Genomic DNA, 25,781 nt, shown 5'->3' on the forward strand with positions numbered 1-25,781 from the left:
CCCTATTGGTCAGTTTTGTAAGAATGATGCTCTAGAAGCCAATGCTGATTTAATATATTTTCAATGAAAAAGACACCTAAAGCATCCACTATTAGACAGCTGGAAAATATACACCATTACGGTTCCCTAGAAAAGCCTCTGTGAAGATCTCATAGCAACGCAGAGTCCTTTTGTATGAAGTCAAGGACACCACAAGAACAAGGCCCATACATAGACTCAGCTGACCAGAACTCAAGTGGACTCAGAGATCAGGGAGCCTGTATGGGTCTGAATCTAGGTCCTCTGCAAATATGCTATGGTTATATAGCTTGGTGTTCTTGTGGGATTTCTAACAGTGTGGGCAGAAGCTCTCTCTGACTCTTTGGAACCCCTTTTCTCCTATCGGTTGCCTCATCCGGTCTTGATGTGAGGATACGTGCCTGCTCTTATTGTAGCTTGCTATGACATAATTAGTTGATGTCCTTCTCTTTTCTGAGGGGAAGTTAAGGAGGGAGGGGTGGGGGAGAGGGGAAGTTAGGGGAAGGAACTGGGGGGAGAGGAGAAAGGGGAAACTCCTAGTTGGGATGTAATATATGAAAAAATAAATACAAAGGAAAAACAAAAACAATAAATGTGTTATAATATTAAATACAATATTAAAAAATAATAATGGGAACATGGAGCCAGAAACAAGTCATCATTTCCTTTCTTTTTTTCTCCTCTTCCTCCCCTTCCTCCTCCCTCTCTCCTTCCTCCCCTCTGTTCTCTTTTTTCAGTGCTGGGGATTGAACCTGAGGCCTCACGTATGTTAGTCAAGTGTTCCACCACTGATAGACATTCTTAGATCGGATAACACTTTTATTCCTTTTTGGAGTCATCAAAAATAGAGCGTATGTCCTTATTTAAAGATTTCTGAACACAGAAAACTCAATATATTTTTACATAGAAAAGTATTTGACATTCATAAACAAGTGGGTTGTGAAGGTATATCATATATCAGAGCTTTAGACTAAAACATTTTATCTTAAAGGAATCTTACTATGCTGTATGGAAACACAAGTTTCCCTTGAACCTTTCAATTATGTTCTAAGTTATTGCTGTGTCTAATTTAAATCCAATTAACTTTCTTCCTCTCACTGTTTCCGAAGGGGTTGCTTTTCTCTCTGTATTTTCCACATAACTCTTCAATGACACAAATGGGAAATCCAGTTAACACCATATGAACTATGTTGTTCAAGGCAATGAACTAAATCAACTTAAAAACAACAGTTACCGAACAGGACAAAATGATGTATTCACAACAGTGCAGCATTTTATTAGAGATTAGTGGCTGGAGATGGCCTGTTTCCCAGCCAATTGCACAGACACAGCAATGGGAGCCACAGGAAGGTAGAACACATGATGGGTGGCCTCTAGGGTGACAAGTACGATGTTTGACCATAAATTGGACTAAGATAGCTACTACATTCTAGCTGTGCCTGGGTACCTTTCTTGGGTATCATGGAAAGTAGGTGTGTATGGAAGAGACACAAATGTGATTTCATGGCTCATGTTATGTCTCAGCCTTGCCTAGTCCCCTCTCTACCTTCATAATTTAATTAGCTCGCTTCCTAAAAGGCACGGAGCTTAGAATGGATGCCTGGGTTAGGGATGGGCAGCAGATAGCAAGCAGGTATTCTTGTTTGGTGTGAAGAAATGTTGGAAGCTAGAAAAACAAGAACACCTTAAGGCAGGAAGCTCCAAAGTGGGTCCAAAGAAAAGAAGAGAGGAGATGAAGGAGATCTGAAACCCAGCCTTACAGGTGACATGGTGGTTCAAATGAGGATGGACCTCATAGGTTATAAATTTGAATGCTTGGTCCCTAGTTGATAGAGACGTTTGGAAGTATTAGGAACTGTGGTCTTGTTGGAAGAGGTATGTCCCTGGAGATGGCCTTTGATATTTCAAAAGCCCACACCATTCCCAGTTAGAGCTCTCTTGCTCTGTCTCTCTGTCTCTCTGTCTGTCTGTCTCTGTCTCTGTCTCTGTCTCTGTCTCTGTCTCTGTCTCTCTCTCTCTCTCTCTCTCTCTCTCTCTCTTGTGTATGGATAACATTATAAGCTTTGACCTCTTGTTCCAGTTCCATGCCCACTTTCCTCCTTGCCAACTGCTATGCCTACTGCCATGATAGGCCATAGACTATAGCCCTCTGGAACTGTAAGTCCCAATTATAAGTTACCTTGGTTATGATGTCTCTTCGCAGAAATAGAAAAGTCACTAAGACAGTTTGTGATTCAGGGAAAAAAAAAGGAGTCTGTGATTTTTCTTCTTGAAAATAAGAGTATGAGATCTGGAATAGAACAGGATTCCATAGGAGGGGACCTAGCCACATTGACAGATATAAAGCACCTGTCACCACCAGCATTAAAAAATAGGAACTCTCATATAGGTGGCTAATAACTTCCTGGTAGGGACATTGCAAACACAGCTGCAGACTGACACTGGCAGATCATCATCCTGAAGTGTCAATCTACCATGTGCCAGAATGCCTCAGTTAGTGTAAGCAGGAAAATGGTGTCTTCCAGGAATGTATATGAATTCATCAAAATGTCTAAACCTATTTTCCTAATCAATATCCAAGCTGGGGGTGATGCAACTAGGGCCTTAACTTCTGGGCAGCGGAGGCCCCGAGGGTTATCCCGAGCATGGTAGACTATGTAGTATCATCGCCAGCCTCTATCCATTAGTCCTGTTGGATTCTCAAGGGGATAGAAAAGGGAAGCATGCTCCCAAAGAGAACATACACTTGAATTGCTGTGCTCACTTTAGTTGGTATTCTGCCCTGTTCCAATGATTGATTGTTTATTCTTTGATTTTCTTAGTAACTAAGGGTGGTGGCACATGTCTATAAATATAGCACTCAGGAGGATGAAGCCTTCCTAGGAGACTATCACAACACACACACATATATACACATACATGTATACATACACACACATATACACATACATGTATACATACACACACATACATGTATATATATTATACACATACATGTATACATACATACACACACACATATACACACACACACACACACACACACACATATACACACACACACATTCACACACACACACCTGTACTCTCTCTCCCCGGTAACATTCTACTAATGGATATATCATAATGATAGCATCATGCATAGCATTTGATAAACCTGCTGGCGTTTCTGTGTATCGCTGGACAGCAATCGCCAGCATCATGTATTACAAGCACCAGCCTCTCCCTCTGACTTTGCAGCAGCCCACAAGGTCAGAAGCATCTCTGCCCATTTAACTGAGGAGGAACCAAAGATCAGGAGGTCCAGCTAGTGACTGGCCCACAGTCTTCCTGGCTCCATATTCTGGCTTCTAGTACCATTCCTGTTGGTCACTCAGTCAAGCACAACCTAGGACACTGACAGATACTAAAAGACAAAGTCAGGTATGCATACCATGACTGATTTCACCATCAGAGATAGAGAGTGCCGGGGAGGGGGTAGGCTGTGTGTGGGTCAGCATGTGTATTGTATAAACTGGTACTCATCACATACCAAATCCTAGACAGTTTCAGAAATATGGGCCATTGATCCTTAGAGGGACAGAGAACAGGTGGATAAATGAATTCATTCAAACCATTGCAACTTCTGGAGAAAGGAACCCCAAATACACCCCCTACTCAGGAAGACTGAGTACCCTAGACTATTCAGGGAACAGCACGGCTTCCTGCTGACTAAAGTCCAAGGGAAAAACAAATGTTCTAATGGTGTGCTTCTTATCTTGGCAGGCTAATCCTGGGCCACCGGACAATGTGCGCCCGCTTTCTTAAAACGAAGCTGATGAACTGTTTTCTTGGGCTTCGGTGGTTATTTCTGACATTTTCAGCCTCAGGCTCTGTAATTTGCAGCATAATTTCTCACACGATTTTGATCTCGAGAGGAAAAGGGCCGATTGCACTCTCTCTCTCTCCTCGGAAAACTCTCTTCAGAACGCACAGGAATGAAATTACAGCTCATTCCTGCTGGAACTTAATTTCATTTTCCATGTCATATTTGTGGGTAATAAATTTTCTCTGTCCTTTGGGGGAGATAAAGGTCTTCTCGGTCCATTTTAACCACAGATTTGTGCCAGAAAGCAATATCCCTCTATTACATGTTTTTCGTTAGGAATGATGTTACAGTTATCCTCAAAAACTTTTAGGGAGATTAAAATATAAAATAGTGATTTTTTTTTCTTTTTGGTGTGTGTGCATATGTCTTTGTGCAGGCACATGGGTGTGCATACGGGTGTGCAGAGACCACAACCTTAGCTGCCGTTCCTCAGGACTTGCTTTCTGTTTTGAGACAGAGGTTCTCAGTGGCCTGTGGCTCACCCAGTAGGAAGCCCCAGGGACTTGCCTGACTCACATTCCTTGCACTGGAAGTATAAGCATGGCCTATGTCTTATCACCTGAATTCAGGTCCCCATGCTTGCTAGGCAAGGACTGAATTGCCCAAGGGATCTTTCCAGCCTATGACAGTGACTTTTAATTTCACAGCTTGCCCTCAGTTCTTTATGTGGGCTGTAGAGATGTTTATTAGCTAGTAATTCCCCACCCATGGATGGTGGGTCACAGGGCTTTCTCCACAGCAGCTTATTGCCATTCGATGGAGACAAAGCACTATCTGGATGCTCTCTTGAAAGGGTACCTTCTGACGAAAGACGGCAACCGCTTGCTGATATTTCCACATTCATCTCTTTATGAATTTTTAGAAAATAGGATCCGTGTCTTAGCTCTTTCCAGTAGACAATATGAATGGCCAGTCTCTTAATTTTCAGAGACTAGAGAGTGATTTTTTTGAAAACACGTGACCATTTCAATACTAGTATGTTACTTTCTTGTTTTGTCCTTTTGCAAGTGTATTTGGTAGGGTACACATCCATGTTCATATGTGTGTGCACATGGATGCATATGTATACATGTGTGGAGGACAAAAGTTGACATTAGGTATCTTCTCTTCACTTTATTTTTTTAGAGACAAGATCTCTTACTGAGCTCAGAGTGTATCCATTCTTTTAGAACTGGCCAGTGAGTTCCAAGGGCTTTCCTGTCTCCCATCTGGCCCCAATGCTGAGTTACAGACATGTACTGTTAGCTTTTACATGGGTGCTGAACTCAGATCCTCACGCTTGACTGGCAAGCACTTCAGCAACTGAGCCATTTCCCCAGTTCCTGTAATTTTGTTTTTCAGACAGGGTTTCACTCTATAGCATAGGGTGGCCTTGAACTTGGTTGCATGAGCCTTCCTGGTACCAGGATTACAGAGTTGCTTCCTCCTGTATTCTTTATCTGTTTTCTATTTGACTGACAGCTGAGACAAAGAAGAGAGAAAATAGCTTTTACTTCCCCCAATGAGACAGGAGGACACAATAAAGAGCATTCTGCACATGGACCTCGCATCAAAATAGAACCATTTTATACTGGAGCTTTCCAAATGCCTCTGTATCTAGGATTTAGTTGGTGAACATCAGGCCTTCCATTTTGGGCAAACTCTCTTGTGCATTAATTTTCACAAAGGTTCTCAGGCTGTTCTAGCTTCTAGGGGGACTCCAAGGGCAAATCAAATCATTGTCCTTGTGAGTTTAATTGTTATTGAGAAAACAGACGACGAGCCAATAGATAATTAACATGGAAAGCAGGGGTGTGACACTGGGGGAAAATAGAGCAGGATAGTGGGAAGAGTATGATGGTGACAATATTTTGTCACCCAAGGCTAGAGCACATAGTTGGTAATTTCTCTTCCATCTTTAGCCCTCTCTATGCACACACCCCCACCCACAACCATGTGCTATACTCATCCAAATTATCCAAAGACAGTTGTATCACCCAAGTCTAGAATTCAAACCCACCTGTATGTTTCCTAATAAGCTCTCATTCTGGTGCTCTTCCCAGCAAAATGCATTGCAAAAGAATAGGTGGGTTGTAGGAACATCTGCCCTCCTTGCTTTTCATTATAGAAGCACACTGTTGTGAATTTGTTGTGTAAATTCTATCTCATACCCAGCCTGCTTGTAGGAGGGAAAATTCAGACAGGCTGTCAGGGGGAACAATGGGCTTCATTGGCTTTCAAAGAGAAGGTAGATACATGGTTACTGGAAAAACTCAAGGCCTGGGGTGGGAAGACCCAGGATCATATCCTAACTGTGATTGTAGTAATCATACCCTTGTCAACACTGAAAGTTTTGAAAATATTTATTTATGTGTACGTGTGTACATGCCTTTGTGCCTGTGTGGAGGTCAGAGGACAGTTTTCAGGATTTGGTTCTCTCTGTCCACTCTGTGAGATTGAACTCAGGTCATCAGGCTTGGCAGCAAGTGCCTTTACCTCCCGAGTCAGCTCACTGGGCCTAGTCTGCATGCTTGAGGGAAGACAGATCAAGATTTCAAACTGATGGCATGTTTTTATGAGACACATGGAAGACCGCCTATGTTAGCTGTGATGCTGTGTCAAAAGATATTCCTCAGCAGACTTAAATAGGAGCGTGAAACTGTTCTGTGTGCTTATGTCTGTTATGGTATTTGGAGCTCCTCAGATGACAGGAGGAGAAATCCACTTTTTCCTTTGGGAGACTAAGGCTTGTGGTGTCTGATTAAATAGTGCATGAGATTTGAGAAACCCGATTGTGATTCAGGCCCTACAGTCCTACTGCCCAAGTCAATAATGCTTGTTTCCCTCCAGTTCTATGACCTTGGACAAGCACCTTGGGTTTTCCACTCTGACAAAGGAGAAAAAAAAATCACAGTGTTATCTACCCCTTACTGATATGTTGCTGCACAGCCAGGTTCATTGAAATGTGTTAAAGCTTTTCATTATCTTCAATAGTCCAGTGAGAATTTATAAAAGCCTCACCTAGGAGGCTAGGATGGGATGCTTTATGCTTATCTATGGTTTTTACAGTTACTGGACCAATGGGAAGAGGGCCAGTAACCACAAAGCATGATTCAGAAATTCCTAAGAGCTAAATGTCAAAGAGTTCTGACGTGACCGGTGTAAGACAGATCTGATGACCTCACAGGTCTGTCCTCAGGGAGATTAGTAGGAACGGGGATGATCCTCTGAGTGACTACTGCTGTTCTGTAAACCATGGATCCGGGCAACTTAATGAGAAAGGCTCAAGAGCTAGGGTGGGATCCATAGGTCAGTGGATGACTGCTCCAGAACTGGAGGAAGAGTGCAAATATCTCATCACATAGAACTAGTATTAGCATGCATTTAGCTTCCAGAAAGCCAGTCTGCAAATCAGAGACACTGCAAATCAGGACTCTGCCCAATAGGATCCAGGTAAGTCCTTGTCACACACGGGCCACTGAAAATTCCTGGGCATCACACTGAAGTTGCTTTTGAAGAGACTCACAGAGCATACCACCTGGAACAAGCCAATGTAGATACTCAGGTCAGTAGTTCCCAACCCAGAGCCATCTTGTCATTCAGAGATAGTTTTAGTTCAAGGAAGAGACAGTGCTGTGTCCGTGGGTGTTGACTTATTTCAATTTTCTGCCAGCTGGCTGGCTTGTCCGCTGTGCAGAGAGGCGAGGTCTTGCTCATGATGAGATCACCTTGCGTTGAGACCATATCACACCCCTGAGAATAGCAGTGAAAGCTGAAAAACACTGTGTGTAGGTAGCATTTCTGGGTAAGTTTACATCTTGGATCCTTGAGATCATAGAACTAACCTAAAATAGGAGGTTGGTAAATCTGGCTTCTAAGAAGCAAGGGCAAACATTGAGCTGGAAGTGTGTGGGATTTTGAGGTTCTCTTGTATGGACAGGGAATACTTTCCCCCAGAAACACATTGCACACAATGACACATGCCCTCCACTGTGTCAAACAAACAAAATACAACTTCAAATCGATGCCAATTTGTCAGTGAGTCACACTGAGAATTTCATTTTGCTAGGGCAATGAGTCGTGTCTGCTCTTTACCAAGGGACATTCGGATTTGATGGTGAAACATTGCAAATATGAATTAATGTAGTCAATATGCCATGCCGGCAAGGCTGAGAGAAACGGTGGGACCACCAAGTTCAGGACCAAGTGTCATTCTTTAGAATTCCCTGTGTCCTTGAGACAATATGAAGGAAAGTAACTAATACCATGAAATGGATCTGCTTTAGGATGAAAAGTTGAACTGGGTTCTTTGAAAGCTTCAAAATAACCATGAGATCATAGAATTTAGAGATGGAAGGGATTTTTCTTAGAGGGGTGATGCTATAGATTTCAATTTCATGTGTCCAATTTAAACATCATGATCCTTTTTTTTTGTTATTTTCAATAAGTAACGATTTCATTCCTAGCTAACACATCAAGAGAAAAACAGATTGCATAAACAAATGGTAAGATATATGCCTATACTTACTAATATTTCAAACAAACTATCATGTCTTTTGAGACAAGTTTCCATGTAGCTCAGGCTGTCCTGGAACTTGCTATGAAGCCGAAGACAACCTGGAATTAACATTTTTTTCTGGTTCTTTTTCTGAGGATTGTGATTACAAAGTGTTCCCAGTTTCATGGAGTGCAGGGGACTGAACCCAGGTCTTTGTGCATGCTAGGTAACCATTCTACCCACAGAGCTAGATCCCTATCTCTTGTTTGATTCCTATGTGTCTGTCACAATGGTTGGCATTCAGTGTTCAGTAGGTGCTTCTAAGCATTGCAGATGATTATGGACCTTAGCTGAAGAAGAACTATTCTATTTCTAATAACGTCTACAACAGAGTTAATAATAACCTACTTCAATATACACAGAGTAGAGTTACAGACTGATACAGACCCTTAGAATATTACATCACTTATATGGCTTTTCTCTGTGTAGGATTGTTACCGATGGCAGGATATTTTGTCTTCCTCTTCTCTTTGAGGTTTCACTGTATGGTCTAGGCTGGATTCAAACTTGCAACCTTCTTGCCCTGCCTCCTGAGTTTATAGGAATGCACCATCTCTGCCGTCTAAACTTTCTTACAGGTCTCTAAGTGTCTTCACCAGTGACTCGGAGGCTCCTACGTGTGATTACCATCTTCCACCTTCTCTCCTTTACTCCCATTTTCTATGATCAACTTTCTCGAAACTTGGAGTATAACTGCCAACTTAGTTTCATATGAAAAGTCTCATTCACCCAATTGGAGAGAGTGTTCTGCTCCTCCCCCTGAAATGACTGGATGTTCTCTCACTTCCCATTGTCTTAGGGTTTCTAGTGCTGTGAAGAGATACCATGACCAAGGGAACTCTTATAAAGGACAACATTTCATTGGGACTGACTTACAGGTTCAGTCCATTATCATCATGGCGGGAAGCATGTCAGCTGGGCATGGTGCTGGAGGAGCTGAGAGTTTTACTTCTTGATCTGAAGGCTGCTAGAAGACTGCTGTCTTCCAGGCAGCCAGAAGGAGGGTCTCAAAGCCCACCCCCACAGTAGCACACTTCCTCCTACAAGGCTATACCTACTCCATCAAGGCCACTTCTCCCAATAGTGCCACTCCCTGGGTCAAGCATATTCAAACCACCACACTGGTCATTTGGCCACACTTTTCTTTTAGCTGTCAGTGAATACAACCCTGAGGTGCCCTCCCCCTTAAAGAACTGGTTGTCCTGTTATGACGGCTCCTCTACCATGTCCTTTTCACAGATGAGCTCCTTCTGTCTGACCTCCCAGGGTCTCAGGGCCTCTCTCTGTTGTCTTCACTGTTCTCTCCCAGCTCCAGACACCGAACCTCCTCTACAGCAGCTATTCAGCTAAGAATTGTTGATGGATCTTCCCATGAATCGAACTATGATGAGACTATTTTCCCCCAAATCCATGCATTAGAAACCTAACTCCCAGTGCAGCTATGTTGAGATGTGGTTAGGTCATGAAGACCCCGCTTTCATGACTAGATTGCCATTATCAAGGTGGCAGGATCCTTATCATGAGAGTACATTCATTATAAAAGCAGATATGACCTCATTTCCCTTGACCCCTCTCACACCCTCATTTTCCACCTTGAGAAGACACAGAAGGGAGGATCTCACACCATGATTTTGGGCTTTCAGCTTCTGGAGCTAGGAGAGAATATTCCTGTGTTATTTGGGTCACCCTGTTTGTGGTACTAGGGGCATCCCCTGGAGACATGTGTATGAACTACTGAGTGAACCACAGTGTCTCTTTGAGCACTGTGCTGGGGATGTGGGGAAGGGGCAGGTGCTGGGGTAGGAGAGACTGCAGCAGCACAGGTGAAGACAATAGGCAGGGGAAAGTGGGGCATCAGGAGCCAGGGGACAGAGCTGCTGATGCAGACATCTCTATCCTGCAGAATGGATAGGAGTTGCTGACAGTTAGGTGTGGGCCTTCCCATGGATGACCCTAGGTCCCTATGTGAGCAACTTCAGGTAAGAACCGGCCTTTAATTAAGCAAGAAAAGACTTCTTTAAAAGCATAGGTCCCTTGAGGATCTTTCTAGAATCCCTTCATATCCCACTTCATTTTGCCCGCAGGAAATGAGAGCGCCGAGCGCACAGAATGGATTGACCTCAGAAAGAGTGAGTGGCTGGGATCGAAAGGTCCAAGTGCTAGGATGGGTGTCAATTAGATTTCGGATCTTACTGTGGAGACTAAACATAAGAAACCCAGCATAATATTTAAAGTGGTAAAACATCACTTTTCAAGAAGATACGAATCACACATAGAGAGAAATAAAGACCATGTAATTCAAGAAAACACACACACAAACACACACACACACACACACACACACACACACACACACACAGCCTCCAATAAGATCAGATCAAATCCATTTGCCATGTGCCTTTTAAAGGCACTGAAGAAAAATTTTATGTGCTATATAATTTTGCTTAATGCTCGCCACCATTTTATTGGACATTTATGGTTTGTTGTGTAACGAACTGACGGATTAGGGCTGATTAAATCATTTGATCTTCACAAAGAGCCCTAATGAGGCTGCTCTGTTAGTGTTATCCTTGTTTTATGGATGAGAAATGAAAGCCCACTGAGGCTGTGCAACACACTTCGGGTCATACTGCTAATAAGCGGTGTGTCTGAGATTCAAATCCTGATTCTGGAACGCACTCACTTGACCGTGAGGTGGAATAAATATGAGCCCTCTCTGTGTCTGTGGGTAAATACAGACCTTGGACATTACTTGTTTCTGTGCTCTATGCCCATCCTGGTAACCCCATGCTATAAACATGGCAGGGTCAGATGGGTAAAAATATGAGAAGATCTTAAGATCATCTCAGAGGAACACATTTAAGACATCAGGAAGTCTATTGTAGCCCTTAGGTAGAACACCGTAGCTATCTTGAAAGATTTGAGAGTGTTTCCTAGAAAAGGAAGACCAGAATGGAGGCCAAGGAAGTCTGACTTACGGGGAAAGCTTTATAACTTCCTTGAACCATTCCCAGAAAGAGAAAATTGTCTCAGAACTTGTTGGGGTTCCCACAGATTAGAGAGAGGACAAACAGGAAGGCAACACGGACAGGGCTTAGTTACCTTCGTAGTTTCCCTTTCATGGGCAAGACAAGACGATACAAAAGTATGTGTCAAAATCCATGGCTGTCTAATTTGCCATTTGATTTCACACTGCTACATCTTCAGGATCAGATTACATACAATTCTGGAACGATGCTCAACAGGTGACTTCCCAGGAGGTCTCAGGGGACAATGATGACACTAATGTGGGATGGCTCATGGCTTCTCACAGGCACAACGCTGTCACATTGAGTAATATGTCTTCTCCTTACAGTGCCCCTTGGGGTCCCTGGAAACTGTCAGGTGGATAGGGAAATCATGCTTTTTTTCTGTGAGATTTGGGCAGTGAAGGCTGATACCATGTTGGAGGGTGAGGACCATTGCCTCAGATAACAGTTCTCCTGTGACAGGACAAAGTGGCCCATGACCTTGATCTACCCTCAGATCCTTTGCCAGTGCCCAAGGGACAATGTGGATACTTAGAAAAATCTCTCCAATTTGTATTTATTTGGGACGAGTGGTCCTGTCTAAGTAATATATATGTTGATTCTCTTTGTCCTGATACTGTATGGAGGGAGCCTATGTCTTGGCCTGGGTGACAGCTGAGAAGGCACAAGGTGGGAATAGTGTCCAGGGTGGTACAAAGGATGCAGACAGTCTTGCTTTAGCTGCCAACACCATACTGTGTCCCCTCTCCTCTCTCCCGAAACCTCTGTCGTGGTCTGCTCTGTGTTGCATTTATTTTATTAAAGAGCCCAATCTAATGAAGGACTTACAGAGTTATACACCATTGCTCTAAACTCAACTGAAACATGCCACAAAGCCCCACAGGTACAGTGAAATGGCATGTTTGAAGTGAAAACATGTTTAGTAATAGCCTAACATGCTGTCTCTTGTATCTTTGTTTAGATAATCCAAATTCATCTGAGACATAAAAATTTATACTCTGGTCATAGGAGCACAAAACCACATGATTGGTATCTGTCTTAAGAAAGCATCTATGAGAGAGTGAAAGAGTGAGAGTGAGAGAGAGGGTGAGAGAGGGCAAGAAAGAATGACAGAGAGAGAGAAGAGAGAGGGAGAAGAGAGAGAGAGAGAGAGAGAGAGAGAGAGAAAGAGAGAGAGAGAGTATTAGGGGTTTGTCGTAGAAAGACAGACTTGAAGGATTTCTCACTCAACCTGCTTTACAGGGTAGTGCTTTTGAAACAAGCATATAGAAATAACACTTCTTTTAAGATCCACTTTTAATGTGTATGAGTGTTTGCTTACATGTATGTGCAGCACATGCATGCCTGGTGCCACAGAGGTCAGAAGAGGGCACCAAACTCCCTGGAACTGGAGTTACAAACAGCTGTAAGCAGCCATATGGGTGCTGGGAACCAAACCCAGGTCCTCCGCAAGAACAGCCAGTGCTCTCATCAACTAAGCTGTCACACCAGCCCCCTCACCCGAAGTAAAAATTCTTATATTTTTTTATTTCTTTTAATTTTCAACCCGTCACAAATGGACGCTTTCATAAAATGCAATACATGGTTTTTTTTTTTTTTTTAAATGAAGCCTTGTAAGACTTAGCAAATGAGCAAAGAAACAAGCAAACAAAAAGATCCTGTCTAATTTCTATGAAAGTATTGAAAGGTATGTTCTCAATTTCTGCAGTGCGGGTGCTGATGGGTAATGAGCAGTTTTGGGGGGGGGCGGCGTCCTTTGAGTAGGTGGCATTGGGGAACTTACTTAACCTACTTAGCTTCTTTACTTAGTTTCCCTAGGTAGTGTGAGCATGAATACGACACTGATGACCATGATGACCGTTGCGTTTGTATGATATGTGTCAAGGTGTCACTCAAAGTCTAAGCTATTATTGTCCTCCTTAACAACACTGGTAGTTAGAGCCAATAGCAAGGGGCCAAGTTAAATTGTGTAGTTTTCTTCGGCAACAACAGCGAATTAACAGAAAGCAATGAAATCAGAACTGCCAGAGGCAACAGCTTCCCTTGAGGTAGCTATGCCCCCACATACATCTCTTAGCTGGGAGGCGGCCATGGTAAGCTTGTGTTTGGTTCTCTATTGTAGCAGTTCACCAAGCCTTCCAGACCACAATTTTCCTGTCTGTATGTCTCAGTAGACAGCCATCACTGTCCTTGGTGATATACCCACTTTACTTCAGATGGAAACATTTTTTTTTCCTGTCATTAGGGAGCTTGGTTAAACAGTGTGCTTTGGAGTCATTCTGAGAAATCCCAGAGACTGCTTAGGCACAAGGTAGGGTGGCTGAGATACTGGCATATGACTGTCAGAAACAGTGTCAGGGATGAAGGGTCTCCCTTAATGAAGTCAGACTGCAGACCTGGGTTTGGGAGAGTGTTCCTTGCAGGCCTCCCAGAAATGCATCCGGAGGCAGTTTCTGGTGAAGGATGGGGGGTTATCCCAGTGGTTTCCAGATACCAATGGCTCATATGTGTATCACCTGACTCTAGTGCTTCCAGTCTCCTCATCTGCTTGCCCCTGCCATTCCCTCCCTGCCTTCTCTCATCACTTCCTGTTGCATTTAAACTGTTTCCAACAATCACTGAGTAGTCACACCATTAAATGTAAGCCATGTGATATGGGATATAAAATTATCTTCTCCCCATCTCCCCACATCAGGGCAGGGAAGATCATTATTAATAACCACACATGCACAACATTCTCAAACTGGCAATGTAGTTTAGAGGAACAATATGGCCTAGTATGTATGTACATATTACTCTGTGTGTGTGTGTGTGTGTGTGTGTGTCTGTGTCTACAGGATCATGTGCATGTGTGTGAGAAGGCCAGGTGTGTCATTTCTCTGGCACCCTCCACCTTGCTTTTTGAAACAGATTGTCACTGCCCTGGAACTTGTTAAGTAAGTTAGGCTGGCTAGCTAATGAGCATGGGAGAACTGTCTGTTTCTGTTTTTTTTTTTTTTTAATTTTAATTTTAATTTTTTTTATGAGACTGCAAGCATGTACCATCATGCCTGGCTTTTTAAATGGAGTCTGGGGATTGAACGTGGGTCCTTATGCTTGCAAGGCTGTCTCTTACCAACTCCCCAACTTTTTTTTTTTTTTTAAACAATGGAAACATACTATTGCCCTGTACATTCTTTAAAACTCAGGTTTGATATAACTTTACTATCAGGCCTTCTTATGTTCTTCAGAGGGAAAGGAAGGAGGCTTCACACTGTAAAATTCCCAGGCTGCCCCTCTCCCAAGCAATCCCCTTCCCACTGTTACCTTTCCAGCCTCTGCATGGTCATAGCAAGTGTCTTGTTCAGCTCATCGATCATCCTGCAGCCCGAGGGGTGCATGGGCAAGGTGCCAGTGGAAGACGGGAGATGCTGGCCATGGCTGCCATACTGCATCTGGTGCTGCATCTGGGATGGCAGGACGGTGTGGTGGTGCTGGGCCACGGCCTGCTGGCTGCTCTTCTGGGCTGCGTAGGTTGCCAGAGAGAGCTCTGGCCCCCCTACAGGCATACAGATCAGGACTTTCTTTGGAGGTAGCGGAGGCGACAGTTTCACTGGCAGACAAGGCAATTTCACAGGGGCGCCAGGATCTGTGGCAGAAGGAGGGCAAGAAGTACATGTAAGTTGAAGAACTCAGAACATCATGTGTGTGCACCCATGCAACCCAGAACATCATGTGTGTGCACCTTGGGACCGCGGCCATGGAGATATAGGTCTCCTGGATACACCACCTCAACCTAAGGCCTCAGCACAGTGCGGATGATATTCAGTAAACATTTACTAACTTGTTTCTTGGCCAGAGTATTCTGGAATCTCAGCAGCACAGGTAGGATGGCATCAGGAAGTTGTGTGCCATGGAAACATGAACTGATAAAGGAACCTTTCACGGGACCTACCTCAATTACTACGTATTTGCCATTGTTAAAGTGACATTCTTTCAGCTGACAGGGTCCAACTTGTCTACACTGACATAGGAGACAATTCAGAACTATGGTCAAGTCCCTCCCTGTGAGTGACCATACTGCTGGCCATAGTTCCTTATGTGTCACTGAGACTTTGTGAGACTCAGTGGTTGCAGAATGTGACTTTGGCACACTAAGTAGGGGTGAGGTGTGAGCATTGTTCCTGGGCTGGTGGGTCCACTCTGACTGAGTACATTGTGTGGGTCAGGGTTATGGAAGGATCTTCGAGGCACTCAGTAATTTATCATATACCTTACACACACAACTGAAGTACTTATCTATTTCCCCAATAACTTTGGTCATGAAAAAAAAAAAAAGGCTGTGCAAAGCAAACCATCAGAAGGTGACATATCTAGCTAGACTGAGGTTTATAATCTGGGCACTTTATAAGCTGAGGCAGGAAGACTGCAAGGTGAATTCATCCCGGGTTACAGAGTAAGAGCCTGTCTCAAAAACCCAAGAGCCTGGCAGACTCAGAAAGATAATTACTGTCTATGTTATTTCATATGTGAAGCCTAGATTTTAATTTTTATATATGTGTGAGTTTGTATGTATGCGTGTGTGGTGGGTACATATATAAATGAGTGTGTATGTGTGCGTGTACAAGTGTGTGTGTGGGCATGAGCGTGCATTTGTGAGTGTGTATAGGTGTGTGTGTGTGTGTGTGTGTTTTATGAAACAAGAAAGGGGACCATGAGAGGGGGAAAACACCTTCGGGGGAAATGAAGAAAAAATAATAATAATAACAATAATAATAATGAGGATAATGTAGTATATGATAAGGAAACAAAAGGGAGGTTATGGGAGGGGCAGTAAGAGGGGAGAAGGAGAACTGGGGAGGAGCAGGAGAGAAGGTGGTCGAAGAATCAAAGTACGGTTGAAAACACTGTAATGAAACCCATCACTCTGTATGCTAGTGTTAAAAAAAACAATTCAACAACAAAACAACAACACCACTCCAGTAATGCCCGGCCTCCCAAAGGCTGTGGATGTGGTCCATTAGATCTGGGTTCCACACCCAGAACAGCAAAACCAAACACTGAAGAGTTTTACTGGTCTCATCTGCTGGCATCCAAAACAATGTGTTCTGTTAGATAGTGTCCTTCGTTCTCTATTGTGAACAGCTCGCCAAGCCCTTGGCTCTGTGACTGTGTCACTAAAGCTCCCTAGATGTGGTCCACATCAAGAGGGGTCATGATGAGACCAGCTCTCAGAGAGCACACTCTGGGAAAGATCTTATAGTTCTGCCACTTGGCATTCCTTGAATTCATCTGGCCCTGGAGAAGGGTGAGGGGTGAACGTGTATTAGGTTGCAAGAGAGTGTGAGAGAGCCATGTTCAGGATGCGGTACTACTGAGGAGCACAGTGTCTGCTTGTCACACTCAATGCCCCTTGTCAGGAAGCCACCACCTTCATGGGTTTGGACCATTGATCTTTGGAGTCTGAGATTTCTCTCCACCTGCCTGTTTCTGTCCCTTGACCTAGGTCGGGTCAGAACATAAACAGGACTAGGTTTCTCCTCAGTTTAAAACTCATCCAAGGCCTCCCGTAGGCTACCTGCTGCTTGGTTCAGGTCTTCAGGCCCACTCTTAGTGGTTTGCTCTGACTCCTGTCATGGGGAAGAATGCCTTCTAGGGTATCCAGAGAGCCTCTGGGCGGCGTTACCTCTGTGACACTGTCTTATATTCCAATATCCTCCCTCACTTGGTATCACACAAGTTCAGGTCTTCACCTTCATCTTGGTCTGCCAAGTGACTTATGTGCTCACTTGTGACCTCTATGCGAGCTGCTGAGGGTTTCCTCAGCCTCCTCTGGGTTCCTTTCCCTCAGTACATTGCCTGCTGTGAGGAACTGAAGTAAGTGCTCAAGGCTCTCCTCCTCACTTTGGAACCCAGTGGTCTGCCCTCAGCAAAGCTCTTGTACCCTCCATTCCCAACCATTGGTGTCCAAACCCTGGACTGTGGTATATCTCTTCTCTGTGGTTTTGGGATATTCTGTTATGTCTTCTTGTCCAAGTTCCACTTTCTCCTCCAGATCTAGCATACAAAAAAGCCTCTCCCAAACTGTCTTTGTTCATTATGTGCTGCCTTCCCTACCACACGGAAAACATACATCGAGTTAGCATCGATGTTAACAGTAACAGCAGCAATCACAGTGGCAGACATTTGGGTCAAGGGCAGATCAAGTCTCTCTCATTTGAAATGGCAGAACTGTTAATGTTACACACACTAGACTGTTCCAAATTTTAGAATATGAATGCACACATGTAATGGGGACGGGGTCCAGGCACAAATACAAAATTCATTTATGTTTCAAATATATCTTTAAATACATAGCAGAAAAGTAGTTTTATAAGTTTTTAGAAAGATTTGTTTTAAGATTATGAGTGTATCTGTGTGTCGCTATGTGCATGTGTGTGCAGAGGCACTGGATCCCTCCCTGGGGCCAGAGTTGTAAGTTGTTCCCAGACACCTGACATGGATGCAGGGAATATCTCTTATGTTCTCTGCAAGGGCAGTGTGCTCTTTTAAATGGTGAGCCATCCCTTCATCCCAATTTCAGAGATCGTAAGTAAAATTGTCCACGAAACAAGGTTTCTGTACAAATGAGCGAGCCGTCAGGAAGGATCATGGCCTCACATCTGCACTGGAAGATGCTGAATTGTCAACCACCTCAGATTTTGGAGGTTTAGTGGAGGAATTTTTCACCTATGCCTTGCTTGCTAGCCACATGTTGCTAACCAGATACCACTGTTCTAAGTGATTTTCATACAATCACCAATTCAATCACCCCCTTCCTGTTTGTAAGTGTCTCCTTGTCCTGAGAACAGCAAACAGCTTTGACTTAACGGCATCCTTATCATCTTGTTCAGGGCCCGGCTAGAATGACAACAGGGGCAAAACAGTTTTTCATATTTTTTTTGTTAATTAAGATTACAGATATCCATTTTAAAGCTAAAACTCTATTGCATTTATTATTTTGATTATTCTGATTTATGATTATTATTATGTGTGTGTATGTGCATGTGTATGTGCATGTGCATGCGTGTGTGTGTGTGTGTGTGTGTATGTGTGTGTGTGTGTGTGATGTGAGGGAGGGGGATGCATGTGCACACAGCACAGGTGTGGAAGTCAAAGGACAGAGTCCTTCTTTCCTTCCACCTCTGTGTGGATTCTGGTGATCGAATTTGGATCTTCAAGTTTACACGGTTAGGTGGCAAGTGCCTTTACTCACTGAGCCATTTTGCCAGCCCTGAAACCTTTAAATTGACTTGAGTATGCCTCAAATATTATTGATCACTGCATGCAATAATATTTGCTTAAGGTATGAAAAAAACTTTCTGAATGAAAACAGGAATTTTTTCCCCTGGGGAACAGTTGTAGCAAATAGCTGCACATTTCCACTCCCTCCTGCCCCACCCCCGCTGAGAATACGCATGCGCTTCCCTGTGTCCACTGCAGAGCAACTGCGCATGCTCCTTCTTTGCTAGGTTGGCGCCCTGCTGTTTCTGCTACCCATTATCTTCCCCAAGATGAGATGGATCTGAAGGGAGACCTCTCAGGAAGGAGAACAAATATTCTCTTATTTTTATACTTTCAAGCTAACACTTCTTTTTTCAATGTATAGCGAAATATGAACTAAGACCCAAACAGAAGTAAGTACCCGCTAGGCCAGCAACTGAAGCTAAAGCAATTTACATACAAATGTTGAAAAAAAATTGGCTTAAACATTTAATTTTTAAAAATGCCTTTCTTTCAAGATACCAGCTTCTCAAAGTTGTGTTTCTTCAGCCACCCTGGGAGGCTCGGGAGAGGCTCACTTCTAAGTCTCACCTTTAGAGATCAGGCACTGAGGGTCTCCAATGGAGTCTCCCCTGGAAACAAGTGCCTATAGATCACGCCTGCCAACGGAGATGATACTTTTCGGTGTGTTACTAGCATAAGCCAAACTTCTCGAGCTAAACACGTTAGATGAATGACACTAGTAAAGCCACTGCATTAGCCAATTGCACAGTGACGTTATTGCTTAGTTGTTGAGTCTGCAAGATGGGACGAATGAACCTGTCACATGACTTGTAAGGCAAGCTAGGATATAGGAACTGGGTGGTATGGTGCCCAGGAGCTATGAACTATTGTTCTCCTTAATAGCATCATCATCACTGCTGAACCTTTCCCATAGGAAGCCCCTCTTCTCAAGGCTGGCCTAGGACCCTCATAGGTCCTGAGCTTCCCCGATCCTGGTAGCTCACTCAAGTTCATTCTTCTTGACTTGTTGCAGAGACCGTTTGCAGTGGGCAGCCAGGAGGCATTGATCAAATCACCCCAAGCATGGCCATTCCTCACCCATCTTCCCAAGCACCAGGAATGGAGCCTAGTACATAGTAGATGCCCAATGTTGTCATGATTTCTTCTCATCATGTCTATAGATCAGTGGGAAGAGGTGGCACATGGCATCCAGCTTCCTAATCTGTCAAAAGCCATCTAGGAAAGGCTAAAGACATGCAAGGGAGTTTTCTGGAGATGGCCCACTGTTCTGCATGGCTTGTAATGGGTGAGCTCTAAGAATGCAGGATTCTTGGAGACTTCATCGTGGGATTGCTTCCTGTGACTGACATGCCTCTCCTGTCACTAATTACATAGCCTAATGATTCCTGGGCACCAGCCCACCCTATTGGGCAAATTCCCTGCAGATCAACATGAAGATGAACTTTATAAATTAATGCTGTTTAGATGAATTAATGATTTTTATAAAACTCCTGATTTGATTAAATAATTTTAGGAAGCAAGTTTTAGGAGATGGTTTTAGTTGTTCTACCAGAAGGATGTGATAAAGTTAGGCTCAAGAATAGAATGTGCCCACTCTTCACAGAATAGTAAGCAAAGGCTGCATAACAAGGAATACAGTGAGCTTTCACGATTACACTGAAAAGAGAAACAGGCTTAGGTCAAATTTATAATGAAGGAAAAGCATTCATTCTAGGTCAGGTCCAAGGAGGAGGCCACAGGTGTGCACTGTGATAAAGCAAGGCCATGTGAAACTGCTGCTTTGAACTTATAATGAGCTTATAGAATGAACACTTGAATTTAAATTTAATTTGATTTGAATGTAATATTAACATCCTTCTGTCACTCTTCTTTTGTCTGCCCCATGCACCAAATGTATATGTGTATATGTCTGTTTGTCTATCTGTATGTCTATACATACATGTGTATGTATATATGTGTGGAGTTGATGAGACAGGTGGTTGGGCCAGACCAGAGTGTGCATGTATATGAATGTGTGTGTGTGTGTCTGTGCGTATTGCCTATGTAAATGATTTGCTTTCATTTCCTTTCTTTTCTTTCTGGTTCACAAAGTGTTAACTAGTTCCAAACCTCTTGCCTGGCCAGCAAGAGGTCCTTGTGTTGGAGGGAAAGGAAACCAGTGCTAATGAGCACAATATCGTAAGAGAATAGAAACCATCGCTTATTAACACAAAACAGTAAGAGGGAGTTACAAAGCCGAGAATCATCAGTCTTTGGCCTTCATCCAATGCTATGTCCTGCCTCAGTACCATTCCTTCTAAAAGCTGGGGCGGGCCCCTGGCACTAATCAAAGTGTAATTTATATCTAAATGGGCCTGAGAAACACCTGCTAAGACACTTTTTTTTCTCAATTCTGTCTCTGAATAGGTGAAGTGAGAATACCCCAAGACTTCTCTAGGATGGAACTTAGCTAGTAGCTACTCTCAGAGCACTGGGCTGGCTAGCTTCTGGAGGTTTCTGCTACAGACTGTGGGTGGAGCCAGTTACTGCTGGCAGAACATGTAGAAGAGCTGAGATCTAATTTCAGCTCCACCACCAAAGACTCTGCCCAAGATACTCAATGTATTCTCATTGTTAGGCACTGAGGGAGCAAGAGGGTCAATCTGAGGCCTGAATTGGCATAGAGCTGAGTTACCTTCTGTGAAAGAAACATCTTCCACAAGGCAGCTTTGTCTAATTTCACAAGGTCTCCACTGAGGAGAGGGTTTTATGATCAGAGACCCCCCAGTGAAGACCTTGGGGGAGCTATAAGAGTTCACCAGTGGAGGCCTGACTTTGCAATAAACACCATAGTACATTCCCTGGCTCACCCTCAGCCTGCTTTGAAGTTCAGATACTGCATGACCTTGCTCTGGGAAATGTATTATTCACAGTGTTACTGTCAGAGACTCTTGTCATGCTTCTGAAAATCCACCAGTATTGATGCTTCCCAGCCTGAGGTGGGACAATGGGGTAGGCCTCTGAGGGCACAGTATGTGCCCACAGTACTCCACTCAGCAAGCAGGCTAACGTCTTGGTGGTGACTACAAAGAAGAGCTGTCATCCATGATCCAGTGTGTGCCTCTGATGTACACTGCACCTTGTGCTATAAAAAGCTAGTGGAACAGTGTTAGGAACCAGGAGTTTGGACTTAAGTCTCATTAGCTGGGAAAACTCAGGGATAAAATTGCTTCTTGTACCTGGATAGTGCCTGAGTGAATCGAACCCTTTGCATCTACTCATATGCAACATCCATCCATTATTGCTGGAGGACACACTCTGCCTCTGGCATTTATGATGATGGATCCGAGGCTGCTGGGAGAGATGCAGCACCGTCTGCTCACTGCTTTCCGTAGCCAGACTGATGGAGATGCAGCGTGTTCATCAAGCTTGCTCTACTGATGAAGTAGAAGAAGCAAAAATGACCAGTTCCAGGAATAGTGAAAATCAACCCGAACTGTGAGTGTCACAGAGCCTTGAAATATGAGAGGGCCAGCCTTCCCACACAACAGCTCTGGCTTATGATTTTAGACAAAGAAATGAAAATGTGAAAATGTGAGATTATTTCTGCCATCGATTCTCTTAATGGAGGACTGCCGGCCGTGAATGTGAATCAGCAGAGGTTACATAAGCCACAAGGAGTATCCCTACTCTAAAAGCCTGGACCACTCATATACCTGAAATAGTCCACACGTGAGCTTAGGTGATGGGTCAAAATAAAAATGCATGTTCTCTGAAAATACTGTAAACGATTACCTTCAGACTATGCACACAAGGTATATATGGAATGAATGAATTTTGTGATCCTACCTGGGTTCCATCACCAAGCTGTCTCCCTACATGATATATATGAAAATATTACAAAACTACCAACAATCCCCAAGGATGAAGCATGTCTGGTCCCAAGTGTGTCAAAGAAAGGGCATCCAAACCATCTACATAAGGCCTCTTTTCCGACAGCTACCGGTGAACGTTTACATCGGCACCTGTTACAGGAGCTTACGTAACAACTACATGTGAACAGCCCTCACCACAGCTAGTAGCTCTTGGTCCCTAATGTGCAAAGGTGTTGGAAGAATTTCTCAGTCATTTGTCACCTGGTTTCAGCATGTTAGATGTCCCAAGATATGAGACCCGTAAGACCCATACTTAGGATTTAAATTATAGTACTGCATCAGAGTCCCCTTCCCTGAAGGAGGGAGTTAAGAATAGCATCAATTCCTTCAGCACATGAGCCCACCCCAGGGCCTTCATGGTAGCTTGAAGTTTTTCTTGGGTCAAAAGGAATATGTTCTGACAAACCTCTTCTAAGGGCCAGTGATGCAGAGGGAAGTGGCGGGGGCAATGTCCCATGTCGGGCCAGGATATGGTAGCTATGGGATGCATCAGGCATTCCAGAATCCTGAAATGGAAGGCCATCCTAGACAACATCAAAAGCAGCCGATGAATTTGGTTTGACACCCCCCCCTCTTTTATGAGTGAGCACTTCCATTCTCAAATTTACTTTCCCCGGTTGAGAGGGTGACAATGAGGACTGTGTCTCATTGAAAAGAACTATTGGGTGGTGGATGAGGGCCTCTCACCGGCTGAGCCTCTCAGGTATGTCATCCTGGCAGGACGTGGAATTCAATTAGATTCTTTGTAATAGAGTTACATGTGACAGCCAGGTGACTCATCTCCAAGAATTACCACTGAAATGGCAACAAACGCACGCCAAGACGGTGTGTAACTCTTTTGCGAGACACGACAAATCACCGATATAAAAACGTGCTATTGTTCACTTTTATAATGATGGATGGGGGCTGTTGTGGGCAGGGAGAGTTTGTCATCCCTTTCAGTCTTCCTCAGGATAGGCAAATATCATGGAAGAAGTCCAGATATGAATAGCTGGAAGAGAATTCCCGTTCACGGTGAGCCACTGAAGGCTGGCATAAGTGAAACAGAGAAGAACAGAGGGGATTGGATGAAAATCACAATTAGGATGAGCAAAACACTTTCATCTCTGCATAGAACGATAGAACCAAAGGATGCAGCCCTGAGACCAGAGCTTTAAGTTTTGAGCAGATAGAAGAAAAATACACAGAAAATACCTCCGATCGACTATCAGGGAGGATATACGTGGTGAAAGTATAAATGAGTTCAAACTAGGGATCTGAAAAGGGATTCTATGTTTAAAAAAAATAAGTCTGATCCTTAAATTTAGTATACTGATTCCTAAAAGGCCTTAGCAATGGGGTCTCCTTGTATTCTCAAGGTGAGCACTGGTTGGACAGGGTCAGGGAATCACAGCAAACTGAATTCTCCCCCTCATGAAACCCACCTATGGACAGTTTAAAAAAGTGTCCAAGAGCTGAGGAGCACAGAGCTGCAGGTTTTGGGAACTTCACCTAATAAAATGGGCAGGATCTTCCTTGACCAGATCTGTGTGGCACCTGTCTGTTTTTGTTATGGGCTCCCCACCAACCTTTCAGAACTCAGCTCTGCTCGGTTCACGGGCACCATGGATAGAGCATGTTTTCTTAACAAGGTGGTTTAGCTTGCAGCAGAGTGAGATTCAAGATTAGATCATGCTTACTGGCTGCTGTGTGATTTGACATGTGGGCTTCAAACACTGCAGCAGCAAATTGGGGAGCATCTGTGAATTGCTACTGAAGACAGCTGATGTCTCAAGGAAAGTCATGTGATCCTGGAACATGCTCTAGTTTGAGGAGCATGGGCCATCTTATAACTCTCGAAGAAAAAAAGATGAGGCCACCTTTCCCAGTTCTCCTTCACCAAAACCAAAAGTCTATTTACATACAATGTCACCAGAGCATCAGATTTGGATTACGTACCATGGAATAAGAGGTTGTGAGAATCTAAGAGGAAACCTTTCTCTTTTTAAAAACAATGCATATTTCCCTCTCACAGCAGTTTGTAGTGAGAATATTATGCAGGTGGTTTTTCCCTATGTGTACACTAGTGCAGAAGAGTCTGTGCTGCTACATGGTGAACTACGTGAGAGAAAAAATCGGGGCCCTTAGCGTGAAAAGATGTTTTTCATGTGAATTTTGAGTGGAGGCTATATCAATAGCATGGCAATAGAACTTATTTGGGCTTAACTTTAAAAAAATCTCAGTTACTGGCTGGGTGGTGGTGGCGCACGCCTTTAATCCCAGCACTTGGGAGGCAGAGGCAGGCGGATTTCTAAGTTCGAGGCCAGCCTGGTCTACAGAGTGAGTTCCAGGACAGCCAGGGCTACAAAGAGAAACCCTGTCTCAAAAAAAGAAACAAAACAAAACAATATATCAGTTACTTCATTGAATTTACCAGCTTCAAGAAGCAGAATGAATCTGTGCCCAGTGCTAAACTCGAAGTGTCAATGTGCCTCGTGCTGGCCAGTGTGTCAGAGTCTTGTTGACGAAGAACTGTAGCACCAGGACTCATTCTTCCTTGTCAGTCTTGACCCAAAGATGTCACCATCCCATTACCTATCACCATGTACTTGGTGTTGACTGCAAGCTTTCTGAACAGGGGCAGAACCTCTCCTCGTTGCCTTTCCCATGTACCTTAGGCATGGTAGTATAAATAAAGTGAAAGCTAGAAAAAGATGTCGACGGGAGAGAGGCAAGGTGTGGTGGTTTGATTATGCTTGGCCCAGGGAGTGGCACTATTAGGAAGTGTGGCCTTGTTAGAGGAAGTGTGTCACTGTAGGCATAGGCTTTAAGACTCTCATTCTAGCTCCCTGGAAGCCAGTCTTCTGCTTGCCTTCGGAACAAGATGTAGAACTCTCAGCTCCTCCTGCACCATGCCTGCCTGGGCACTGCCATGCTCCTGCCTTGATGATAATGGACTGACCCTTTGAACCTGGAAGCCAGCTCCAATTAGATGTTGTCCTTATAAGAGTTGCCTTAGTCATGGTGTCTGTTCACAGCAGTAAAACCCTAACTAAGACACAAAGGTAGCAGGTTGACACACTTACTAGCTTTGGTTCAACGCTAAACACACATCCAATATATAGCAAACTAATGGTACCAGGGTTGATTTTACATATATGAGCTTCCAT

At 43.8% G+C, this 25,781-nt stretch overlaps 1 protein-coding gene across 9 annotated transcripts in view; it reads right to left on the reverse strand.

Annotated features, from left to right (window-relative positions):
- The window catches only part of Phactr1 (phosphatase and actin regulator 1), a 460,522-nt gene that overhangs the window by 48,007 nt on the left and 386,734 nt on the right, over positions 1–25,781 (reverse strand). For all 9 annotated transcript variants that reach the window (XM_034509804.2, XM_076939122.1, XM_076939124.1 and 6 more), the window contains one exon: positions 14,759–15,080. In XM_034509804.2, the coding sequence (XP_034365695.1) occupies positions 14,759–15,080 (322 nt within the window). The remainder of the gene's footprint in view (positions 1–14,758; positions 15,081–25,781) is intronic.

Source organism: Arvicanthis niloticus, chromosome 8 (genome assembly GCF_011762505.2).
Source record: "Arvicanthis niloticus isolate mArvNil1 chromosome 8, mArvNil1.pat.X, whole genome shotgun sequence".
NCBI lineage: Eukaryota > Metazoa > Chordata > Mammalia > Rodentia > Muridae > Arvicanthis > Arvicanthis niloticus.